The sequence below is a fragment of the Drosophila innubila genome, chromosome X, assembly GCF_004354385.1.
Source record: "Drosophila innubila isolate TH190305 chromosome X, UK_Dinn_1.0, whole genome shotgun sequence".
NCBI lineage: Eukaryota > Metazoa > Arthropoda > Insecta > Diptera > Drosophilidae > Drosophila > Drosophila innubila.
The window spans coordinates 26,820,167-26,833,099 of NC_047626.1; the positions used below are offsets into that span (position 1 = coordinate 26,820,167).

The following is a 12,933-nucleotide window of genomic DNA, read 5'->3' on the forward strand; positions in this document are numbered from 1 at the left end:
TACCAGTGGCATTTTGTGCGGGTGGGTTCTCTATAGGTTATTTGCTTAGTGCTCGGACTATGAGCCTTTTAGTGTCTTGTGTCGTTACTCGCTTGATCTTTAAAGCAAAACAAAGAGCAGAAGCATAGCGAGTAGCGAGAATTTTACACACTACTCGCTTAGCTCAACTCTCTTGTGGTTCATGCTCGCACTGTTTGCTTTTAAGCAACAGCTCTTTATTTGTATACAACAATGTATTGCACATATGCCAAAAAAAAGCAATGCGCTTGCCATTTTTTTCATTCAGGTGAAACCGATGAATCAGGTAAAACCAAATCCATTGAATCAGGTGAATCCATTGAATCATTTGAATTTATATGCATGTCGCTTATTAAATAGTTTAAAATATCCAACAAGTTATTGATTAGCGTATTTGTGTTTTCCCGTATTTCTGCATTAGTTCCGGTCACACTTTTTCCACATCTGCAGCATCTTAATGAGTTTATTTTTGGTAATTTTTGAGCTCGCTAAAGTATTTTCAATTGATAAGGTAAATTAATACTATATAAAATTTCTCACTTACCAAATTGCTGCGTGCTGTCAAGTACGAATGATTACGCGATTTTCGAAAAACAATAAATCCACGAGAAGTTAAGTACGCAAGGGATCGAAGTAGCATATCCTCATTGTCTAGTAGATGTGGATGTCTTCGGAACTGTATTTTTATTTGCTTTGCTACTTCTGCAACAGGAATGAATTTTCGGCGTGGGCCTTCTAGGATTGCTATAGCCTTTAAAATGTGGCGACTAATCAACTTGGATGTACGAATACTCATGTTTTAAAAAAATTGTAAAAATGTAAAATGTAGTATATATTTATAAAATTTGTGAAAATTGTAGTGATACGCTTGAATGTTCTCGTTTGAATGAGAATATGCTCAGTATTATTCGTTCAGGTAGTTGAATTCAGATCGCCAAAGCCTACTTGAAACTATTGTTAATTTGATAAATCTTTAAATCTTTTGACAACAAAAATACACAAACTTTGAGGTGAAAAAAAAGTATTAAATAGCATGACATTTATTTTAAGAGTTTTTAAAAGCGATTGACACGCCATTGCTGTTTCTGCTCCCAATTATCTTTATGGTTTAATAAGTGGCGCCAAAGATACGCACAAGCACTTAAAAGCACACGTGACACGTTAACGGCGAATATTTTCTTATTTATTGCTGGTGGTTACTATTGTTATTGTTATTGTAGTGCTCTCGATTGAGTTGTTCTTTTGTATGTATTCAACTTGTATTTTTCAGAAAAAAGAGATTTTAATTGTGTTTGTAGTCTTTTTACACTGAGGACGGTTTTGTAGGTGAGCAAATAAAGGAAAACAGACTCTTGGAATTTAAATGTAGACGAGTCATTCGCAGAAAATATCTCCAATTGCAGTCCGGACAGATTTGCCTTATCATCTGCTGTTTCTTCAACTCCAAAGGTAAAAAAAGCACCATTAGAGCTGCATCGCGAGGAGTTAAAGACCATCGCTAGGACTGTAGCAGAGGCTATGGTCACATTAAGCGAATCAGCAAAAACGTCTGCCACAGCAATGGAAAATGTGGTTAAGCTATTGGAGCGCCTAGTTCAATAAATAAAAAAATAAATGTAAAACTTAAAAGTACATTGTTTTATTCAATTACATTATTGCATTAAGTTTCCGCCAAAGCAGATCGGATCTCTGGGTGGACCATGTTACCTCGAATTCGGGCAAAGCCTGCACTAACTTATCAAATGCTGCCGGCTTCATCCTAAAAACCGACTTGAAACCGTCGTTGGACATTTCGGGAACGTCATTCTCCCAGACGCCGTTACGTTCCCCTCAAACGGCTGGTCAAGTTACATTCTTGATTATAAAAACATGTATATACTCGCGTACTTTACGTTCTGATCTAGACGTCTCCTCCATAGCATCACTTACTAAGTTTAATAGTAATTGCATATGCTCACAAGCCCCCAAAGCCTCAATTATGCTTTGGTTTGCGTATATAACTATTGAAGTTAGTGCGGCAATACCAGTTCTATTCATTTTTAATTATTTATTTTATTTTGGTTTATTTATGAAAACAATTTTACAATTAGGCAATGTGAGAGTTTGACATTTAGACTTCAGATTACCGCTCTTTTTTCAGTGTTAACAATTTTGCCTTTAGCTAAAGCTTTTTGCTTACCGGCCTCAGTGTAAAAAGACTATTAATCTGATTAAATAAAGACTTTAATATTTTCATATACCTCCTAAAATTAGGCAATGTTTTTTTTTATTAAATGTTCGACGGCATCGATTGTAATCAGTGCACGCACTATGGGGAATTTTCCCGATTTTTTTTGGAATAAATTCAATTTTTGAAAGTTATTAAAATACGTTCTTAATAACAGCAATCGACCAGGAAATGTCCAAACTGTAATGTTACCTACTAGAAATTTAAACACTTGTAAGTTATAACAGTGCAAACACTGGTTATGCAATTGAAAAGCACGTGCTGTCAAAATTGTTGCTTTTTTCATCAAACTTTAAATACAGAGAACTAATAGATATTAATAGCAAATTGAAAAGCTTAGATATGCAATCTGTTCAGAGAGATTTGTTTTTTGTGTTTAAATGCTTGGATTGTAGAATTTGGTCGCATTGTCCTCGTAATTGTATAAAAAAGAGAGCCATCTCACTCGTTTAAAATTAAAATAAAATCTCAACTTTAAATGGAAATATAAAAAAAAGGCCCCAAAATACTCCAATAATATTTAGACGTATTGTAGATAAATTATTTCTTGTTATGTCAATGTAATTACATTTTGCGATATTTTGCGATATTTTATGAAAATTAACTTTTTACCATGTAACCTCAAATTTCAAAATGTTTGCTTTTCACATGAATCTTTACGAAGGTAAAAAAAAAGGAAGTGAGGTTGCTTTTTTGAGCTTTTTTTAACACGATTATTGTTAGAATTTTTTAAGACTATTAAACGAAATTAATGGGATAATTTTTACATAATAGATATAAATAGAGAAAAACATATTTGTTCATTGCCCTGAAAATTGGCGTTTTACAGCCGATTTTTCTTTATGATATGGTAGTCTAACGTTGACGTAAATGCCAGAAACTTACAATCACTTCATACTAGTGACTTTGGCCTGAAAATATTAAAAAATAGCAAGATTTTCACAAAAAGGTGTTTTTCTTACCGATAACTCATATTATTTCTATTTGATATAGTTGTCCGATTTGGATGAAATTTTAACAACACGTTAGGAGCATAGCTTGAAAAATAAAAAATTTGCATATCACAGAATCCAGAATAAAGGCAGCACCCGGCCCACTTTTTTTTAAGGACATTTGTGTATTGCTATTATGTGCCCAATGCAAAGAACTCGAGTTATTAATTCATTCCAAAAAAATGTCAAAATATAACATAGTGCACTGATTGCTTTGGAAAGCCAATATATTAAGTGTGTTCTACAAATCTCTAACAATTGTTGGTGTTCTAGAAAAAAAGCAAAACGATTGAGAGATTTGAAAAAATTAACTATTTTTAAAATCCCTTACATTTAGTTTGTACACCTGTATAAAAAACATTGTATGAGCGCAAAGTGTATATTATATTAATTATAATAAATTGCAATACATTATTTTAAGCTATATTGTGTATTGGAGGATGCGTTTAAAAAAAAAAAAGGAAAAATTGTCCTGAGTTTGTAATTTTTTTTTTTAAGTCTGCGACGCAATAGTCTTAATAGAACTCTGTTTAAAATTAGAAAAAAGATAGCATTGGAAAGTATGCCAGAAAATTATATAAAAATGATTCTAATATGGAATTTAGGCTTTGTAGGCTTGGAATAAAAAACCCTGTATAAAAGTAGGAAAGTTTACGCTACATGCTTGCAACATTATTTTCGCAATACAATTTTGAAAAAATTTCGGATAATTTTTTTTGTTAGTTATAGAATAGATAGATAATATGAGCACAGCTATGAATATAGACCTTATATGGATTGCGAAAATAAACCTGTTTCTTCCCGCGGGTTCTAAAAATTATAAAAATATCATGCCGGTATGTGATGTTATGTAATATAATCTTTTTGCCCAATTTGCATACACACTTTGACCAAAAAAAGAAAAAAATCATGCGAGCATCTGTAATATTTAGCATAGTACAACAAAAGATAACAAATAGGCGGAACACGCCCTTTAAGATGCGGACGTGGATCCAGTTTTAGACTCGACTCGACTCGACTCGACTCGCCTTGGCTTTACTTGACTTAAGTTAAGAGTTGACTTGGGATTTGTTTGTACAGCATTTGCTCGCTCGGTTAGCACATCGACAGATATTCCCATTCCAATTACCATCCACAGGCATTTGCCATAGTCATAGGTTTAGACATTTGGCAGTAGCTACGTGTAGTCATGCACAAGATATTGACTGAATGAATGACAATATGAGTATCAGTATGAGTCTGACTTTATATGCATATGCGAGTACTATATATAATAAACGTATATACAACAGCACATATATTACAAAATACACTGTGCAAAAATACAAACATAAATACACGTTTATATGTATATAAGTACAGCTTTTAGCAATTAAGCGAAATGTCTCAGGTGCAAAACTTTTATTATAATTTTTATTTGTTTTTTTTATTACAACAAAAGTTTTCTTAATATTTATTTTTATTGCCCTATTGATAAAACGATGTTACATTGACTTCAAATAGCCAATCTTAACAGCCCCGTGACCATTGTTTGGCGATACACTGAGATTTATTCTCTTCACATTTAGGAGTTTCTTTTTTTCATAAAGTACATGAGACTTCACTGAAACTTTTAGAATTTAACGTTAATATATTCCGCTATAGGTAAATAATAAAAAATAAGGAAATGATTTGAAGAAACCAGACTAAAGTTGTGTCGAAAATTGAGTAAAAATATATGTTCCCAGATTTATAAAAGTTTAATTATTTTGTAAAAATAAATAAATCCAATTATTCGAATAAAAGTAAATTCTAGTTGAAAAGGAATTTAAAATTAAAAAATCAAAATTAAATTAATTTTTTGTTAATAAAAAAATCTAAGTTTTTTTTGATCAAATAAATGTTGGATTTCAATTTAAATGAAAAGCTACTCAGCTTAGAATTTTGTTAGGGTTGTTTAGTGGCTCCCAAGTTTCTTTGAGTGTAGCGTCAATTTGGGAATTACCTGCGCTTCTTGCGAAACGTTTTGACGGCTGACGGCAGACCAGGTTTATTTGCTTAAGAGAGGTGAGAAAATATATCAGTTTATGGTTAAGTAGTTGAGATGACAGACGGAGAGACAGATACGCCAAAACGGTGTATAGATGGATAGCTAGATAAACACATAGATAGAGATGAACGGGATGGATGGGTGGACGGATGGACGGATGAATGGATAGATGTATAGCTGTGGACGCGCCTTAGTTTTTGGCATTTCGGTGTGGCCTATAAGTAACTATTTATGAATTAAGCAAATAGCTTGACGGGGCTCCAAAGTGTCGCTTCTGCTGCTGCTGCTGCTGCTACCTGCGCTGCTTCTGTCGACGTCGACATTGAGTAAAAGATTTGTATTATTAGAACTACACACACATCCGCAAACACACACACATACACTTCTCTGGGAGCTGCTGCGTTGGCCTATAAATTTGTGCGTCTTGTCATTTGGAAACATCAGTTGAGTTTTGCCCAGTCCAGGCACCACACGCAACCACCACCCACATTCCCCCAGTGACAAAGAAGGAGAGAGAGAGAAAGAGAGATGAAGCTATTCGCTTGTGTTGTTGTTGCGCTTTTGGCGCTCAGTGTGCCCGCCCAGGCTCTGCTTGGCGCCAAGTTGGCTCTGCTTAAGGCCATTGGCGGTGGCATTGGCGGTGGCAGTGGTTTTGGCACCAGCGGTGGCGGCGGAGGCGGCAGTTACGGCGGCGGCTATGGCAGCGGTGGTTATTCCGGTGGATACAACCAGGGATATTACACACAGCAAAGCCGTCCAGTTTACAATAACTATGGAAGTGGTGGTTACAGTGCTGGCTACAATGGTGGCTACAATGGTGGATACAGCGGTGGCTACAACGGTGGCTACAGCGGTGGTTATGGCGGTGGCTACGGCGGTGGTTATGGCGGTGAGCAGGTGATCAAGGTCATCAAGGTTGTGGAGCAGCAACCACAGAGCTATGCCCGTTCCAGTGGCAGCTATGGCGGTGGTTATGCCGGTGGTTACAGTGGTGCCAGCAGCTATGCCAACTCCGGCAGCTATGCCAGCTCCGTTGCCGCAGCTCCCGTTCAGACTCAGGCTCTGCCCGCTGTAACCTACTCAGCACCAGCTCCAGCTCCCATCACATACTCTGCACCAGCTCCAGTTTCGGTTCCAGTTCCAGCTGTTACCTACTCCGTGCCCGCACCACAGCCGGCACCAGCTCCAGTTACCTATTCCGTGCCCGCACCACAGCCGGTGGTGCGTGTGCAGCCAGCGCCCGCTCCAATTTCCTACTCGGTGCCCGCACCACAGCCTGTGACGTACTCGGTGCCAGCACCGCAGCCGGTGGTGCGTGTGCCCGCTCCAATTAGCTACCCAGTGCCAGCACCACAGCCGGTGGTGCGTGTGCAGCCAGCACCACAGCAGTATGTGAAGACCATCAAGGTGATTGTCGATGAGGACAACAGCGGTGACAGCCATGTGCCCAGTCCAGTCTATGGTGCACCAGCTCCAGTGGTCAACTCCTATTCCACAGGCTCGTCGAGCAGCGGTTGGAATAACGGTGGCTGGAATAACGGTGGTGCCAACTACAACAATGGCGGTTGGAACAACGGTGCCTCCAGCTATAACAATGGTGGCTGGAATAATGGCGGCTGGAAGAGCGGTGGCATCTGGGAGAAATTGGCATCCGGCTGCTAAATGGATTCAATTTCCAGACTCAATATAACCTCAATCGCTGCCCAAATTGATCACAGCCACAAACTGTGTCGACACGATACTGTTACCTACTTACGATCTACAAGCTACGATCTACGATCGATTCGAATCTATACTTACTCAACAATTTTTTTTTTTTTTTGCATAGTTATTAAATACATTGATCGACTACATTGCCCAAAAGCTATTCGTTTTTCCCATTTTCCCCCTCTTTCGCTCTGTAAATACCGAAAATAAAAAATGCCATTGTATAAACCAAATGATGATCGTTATTTTTATTTTTCCTTCGACAACCTCTAATTATTTTGACCTTATTCAAAGGTTACATAATCGAGAATTTCAATCGTTTCCGTTTGTCTTCCAACTTTCGCATATTTTCCGTTTGTTTAAGGGGCATTTTTTTTTTTTTTGGTTTTTGTATCTTTTTAGTTTTTGGCTTGTGGCCACATACGAATCAGTTATCACCTAGTTGCTAACTATGATCTAATGTCGATGCTAACGAATCGACGACGTCAATAAGAATAAGCCTAGTACCATTTTTTTTTTTTTTGGGTTAGTAAATATTTGTTTTTTTCCCAAAATACCAAAACTTCACCTTCACTTCGAGATGACACAACGTGCAAAGCATTGTGATACCTCGTGATTTGAAGAATTGTAATTTTGGATGTTATTGCTGGTCAGTTCTCTTTTCTATTGGAAAGAAGATTTGTTAGAAGATACAATGTAATCTTTGTTTAAGCTTCGGATTGAACAAATTAATTCTAAAGACATTCATTTTAATCGGAAACTACTTAATACTTTGGGTGTCTTTCTATCTATTCATCTATTGATATACGGAATAATTAACAAAAAGTCTAATCCAAAAATATGTTTTACAATTTGTATAATGCAAACTTTTTAAAATCTCGCATTCCTTTTATTAATACTTAGTTGCGTATAACGTTATTCTCCTTATCTAATATGATAGTTTAAAGTATCTGCCCCTATTTATACCCATTTCCATATTGAAGACCTAATGCGTTTATAATTCCTTTGTAATTTTATTTTCACATGAAGTTGGACTTATTATCATACATATTTTTTAAATAAATATTTATTTATATTTATGGTTATTTGAATTCCTGTCTTTATCAGACAAATTTATCTCTTTGTATTCCATTACAGACGAGCTGAGATTAGATATGAATAAAATAAAACTGTCACTTACCCGTTGTGCTCCAATCATATTAAAACAAATCAATTATTCTTGTTAAAGTCACAGTTTGTATGTTCTTATCTGGAGTTCCCAGGCAGTCAAGTGAAATGAGCACGGTTTATTTGTTTAAAGTCGTTGTTGTCGATGGATGTCAACGTTTTGAGGCCCCCGATGGGCGTTCAGCCAAGACGTGACACATCCGGCCATTTTGGCCATATAAATAACACAGAATTCTCTTTAACTGCAGTTGTTGGTCAACACAATGGGCATGCGTTGCGTATACTTGATTTTAATTGTGCTGCTACCTATTTTAACAGCAGGTAAAGCTGTAAAGCATTCTCAGCATCAAGAATATCTCGAGAAGTGGCAACTGGACCAATTGGAATTGCAGCACGCACACTCTGAGGGCAAACGTGCGGATAATGGTGCGTATACGTAATGCGAGAGTTTTAATTTAAGATATTATGTTTTTTAGATTACGGTCCCTGGATACACATAAGCTCGGCTGTGCTGGAGCTGATGCCCGATAAACAGGCGCATCTGCTGCTGGTGCAGGCGCACGAGGGAAGTACCAGCACCACCTTGCCCTTGCACCACATTCATGGACACGTGGTGACTCACGAGCCGCGTCATGGCATCAGTGACAATCTTGACTTTCAACAGCAGCCAATGCATATTAAGTCTCACGGACGTTAAAGATAATTGCTGCTTTAAAGCTTAATACCATGAGCAGGATACGTCCTCCTTTGGGACATACATGCATTGTGGATACTCTTCAAACAGCAAAAGGAAACCATAAACCATAGCTATTCATTGTATTTTTCAAAAAGTACTTGGCTAAAATCGTAGGCACTGAAAACAGCCTAGTTAACAAAATTAATACTAAATAATAAAAATAAAATAAAAAAAATGGGAATAAATTAAATACTTTCTGACATCTTTCATAGTAATTGAAATTGTGTAAATATTGATAAGTATAGCTTGAAATAGTCTGTGCACAATCGGCACAAATTATGTGAACACATCGACATCATCTTTTAGCAATAATTTTATATATATTTTAATCTATAATCTAATGTTTCGCTCACACAGTTAGACTGTCAGTTAATGTAAAAATTTATTTTCTGAATAGAATTTTTCGAAATGGATCCACATCTATTTTAACTTTAACAAATAATTAAAGTTTGTTTTTTATAGATTTTTTTTGTTGTCCATAAGATTTATGTTTAGTTATAATCAGGGACAGTAAATAATGATTTTTTGATTTTTTTTAACTGAAAAAATCATTTTTTCTTAAAGGGTAATCTATGCAATTTTACCATGATTTTAAAATATGTAGGTACATGTATATTTACATATGTAATATGTACATTTTGTCCATATTTCTTATAAAAAAGTAAGAAAGCAAAAATTATAAAAATCAAAAATAATGATTATTTCTTGAGTTTTATAATAAAACTTATAATGATTACAGTCAGTGGTAAATATTCTTTAAGGGCCGGTTTTGCAATGTCTAGTTTAGGGGTTTGAAAACTATATCAGAGATATTTTGACGTAATATGTATAGAATTTAATGTCAAATTTGATAATATCTCTTTGATAAAATTTAAAAAGACATTCCAGAGCCGGTCCGAAGACTTCTAAGACTTGCATCTTTCAAAGATATAAAAAATAATATTTGCGATACTTTGGAGGCTTCACTGTAGAGGTCCTTAATGTTTTTATCTTATCTTATCCAAATTAATTCTTGTTATTGCTTGTCATATAAAATGTTATATATCGTAAGATAAACTTATTTGATTTATTGGGCAAAAAAAATGTATATATATATTTATAAGATGTATGATTGCGTTAAAAAAAAAACATTAGCTAAGAGAAATGAGGGATGGGATGACTATCACAGTCTTAGTGCAGATCCAACTGATGATGATGGTTGTCCAGCATATGGATTTGATGCTCCAGCTCGAGCTGTTGCTCCACATGCTCTTCCTCGAGCTGATGCTCCAACTGATGCTGTTCATGCTCGTCCCGATCCTTGAACTCGTACAGCGTGCTATAGCTGAAGGCACCCTTGCCATGATCAATGCCAGGCACCGGCTGTTCATCATGATGATGCTCCTCCAGCTCCGGTTCATAGTGGTGTTCATGATGTTCGCTCGCCTCGGCATATTCCTCGCCGCCATCGCTGCTGCCATAATCCGCCGGAAAGCTGTGCTCACTTAGATGGTCACCCAAGGTGCCCAGTTGCTCGTGATCCGTATGATCCGTATGACTGTCACCCAAATCCAGTTTGGATAATGCCTCGCCGCCGCTCAAGGCGCCCGCATAGTTGCCCAATAATCCCGCCGCTGGAATGCCGCCAATGTAACCCGCCTGTCCGCAGAGTGCCTGGGCCAGCAGAAGGATCAGTTTCAAACGCCAGGTGAACATTTCAATATCGTAGTTTGTAGACTGTGGACTGTGAAGCAGTTGCAAGTTGAGCTACCGACGCGGCGAAATGGTGCAAGTCGACTATTTTCTTTTCGGCAAGAGCTCTCGCATTTATACGCTGGCTTTTGGCACACATTTTCCTACATTTTCCAGCCGCAACAGCAGCAACAACAACAACCACAACTACAACGGCAACAACAACAACAAAATTTTTGAGCTGCACTTTTGTTTGGCTTGGCTTGGCTTGGCTTCGCTTTGCCCATCCATGTTGCAATGGACATCTGCCGACAACGACGACAGCAACGCGGCTGCAGCTGATAATTTTGCTGCACTTATTGTGCAGATTACGTATACGTCAGCGCGGACAGCGGCCAACGATCGAGCCAGGCCAGAGCGACCATTGAATAGCCGCAATTATAAGAGGCGTCCGACACCGAAACCGACACCACCAGCACCAGCACCAGCACCTCCACCGCCACCGCCATCGCAGCAGCTGTTGCAACGTGCGTATACGTAATATTTGTGGCAGCGGCTCCAGTTCTATGCCAGTTGAAAAAAGCCTTGCATAATCACATACGCCATCATTGACTTGAGCTCGCTTTGCTTGTCCATATTGATCTTGTCAAGGCGCCATCGATGCGGAAGTCGCCACCGCCACCGACACCGCAACCTTCAATCTTCTTTTACTCCCCCTCATTCTACCCTCTCTACCCCGACTCGAAGCTGGCACCAAAGCAGATCGCACACAGGCGCCAAGTGGCAACTAATTGCGTTGATCAACAAAACGGAAACGATGGCCAACAACCGTAGAATGGCTAAAAAAGAAGACTGCGACGAGGGTTGCCCGATGAATGCTGAAACCTCAACTGACAATTGACAGTAGATTCAAACATTTATTCGAATTGATTGTGCAATCTACGAGTATTCGACACGCAACAACTCTTGTCTGGCAATTAAAAACGTTAGCCACCGGAGCGACAAAGCAGATACAGATACAAATGCAACAACAGATACTTAGATACTTATGATGCGTCTTATGCGTTGCATACAGTCGCAATTTGTGGCACCAATGTCAACCAAAGATTGCAGAAGACACAATAGCAATAAAAAACAAACAAAGTTAAGTAGATACTAATACAATTACACATACTCATAGGTATATATGTATCTTGGCAAACAATTTGTCATTGCAACCACAAAATGTGCGAGTTTTCTGTCACAACGGTTATGTGTGTTTTTAAAATTGTGAATAAAACTGCAAAAAATGTATGTACAATTCCAAATCAACCCCAACTTATTAAAACAATCTTAAGTTATATATACACGTAAGCATAGCTATATTTTTGGGGAGGAGATCGAATATGGATATTTTGTGAGTTTTGCATGTCAAATTAATCGAAATCGATCGAAAGCAAATCATTTATATGAATCAGTTAGAATATTAATATTATTTGTGTGGCCCCCTGGCTCAGATGTTAGAGTCGCCGACCTATCACATAACTAGAAATACAGTTTGAAAAATAACTGGGTTCGAACCCTGCCATGTTCAAAAATCTGTAACTTACCTGTTCTGCTGTTAATTTTTGAAATTGCACTGAAAATGCTTTAAGTAGCATGTAGCGTGCTCATAATATTAATAAAACACATCAAAAAAAAAAAAAAAATAAATAATAAACATATTTTATTTACATTCTTTGTAGAGACATATATTTTTTGATGGAGCAAATTTTGATTAATAGCCTAATTTAGATTTAAATTACTTATAAGATTAATGTTATAAATATACATTATATCATAGTAACTCCCTCATTATGCGACGTTAAATATTTAATTTAGTTATTTAAAATGAAAGAAAAACCATAAATAAATTTTGTATAATAACACTAGGCAACAGCCCAAATCTGAATTGAAACAAACCGATTTTTTCGGATAGGTATGTGGCCCTAAACGACGAAAAACATTTGTTTTTTTTTCTATGGCAGAGTTTATTTTAAGAATATTTTAAAATTTGGCTTTCTTTTCTTGACGTTTTTTAGAGTTATGAGATATGATTCATTAAAATCTATGGAGAATTCATGTTTTTCTTGAATTTTATGACTTCCTTGTAGAGCGGCATGACCTTTAGTGTGAAAATTTTTTGTGTGCCTTGAGATATCCCAACCAAGCTTACATGAAATCAATTTGCTGTTGTCTTACACATTTTGACCACATTTGGCTTAAACCGGATTACTATATCATATAGCTGCCATAGGCACGATAGGTCGAAAATACATCTTTAGTATCAAAAGTTGTGTTATTTCTTGAGATATATCAAGCAGTCGCACAGGTTGTATATCTGTGTGTTATATATCCCTACCAAATT

General features: G+C 37.0%; 2 protein-coding genes and 1 long non-coding RNA gene across 3 annotated transcripts; 1 reads left to right on the plus strand and 2 right to left on the minus strand.

Moving 5' to 3' along the window:
- Positions 1-178: 178 nt before the first annotated feature.
- Positions 179-860, minus strand: LOC117791623. Its single transcript, XR_004618080.1, has 2 exons — positions 563-860; positions 179-506 (listed from the first exon to the last, which is right to left on the minus strand). It is a non-coding gene; the product is annotated as an uncharacterized LOC117791623 (long non-coding RNA).
- Positions 861-5,649: 4,789 nt separating this feature from the next.
- On the plus strand, positions 5,650-7,206 carry LOC117793929 (skin secretory protein xP2). The gene has a single exon (XM_034634385.1). It carries the CDS (start codon positions 5,795-5,797, stop codon positions 6,926-6,928), a length of 1,134 nt encoding a protein of 377 aa, XP_034490276.1. The 5' UTR covers positions 5,650-5,794; the 3' UTR covers positions 6,929-7,206.
- Positions 7,207-10,046: 2,840 nt separating this feature from the next.
- Positions 10,047-10,571, minus strand: LOC117793966 (histidine-rich glycoprotein). Its single transcript, XM_034634432.1, has one exon. The coding sequence runs from the start codon at positions 10,569-10,571 to the stop codon at positions 10,047-10,049; it is 525 nt and encodes a 174-aa protein (XP_034490323.1).
- Between the last annotated feature and the right edge of the window lie 2,362 nt (positions 10,572-12,933).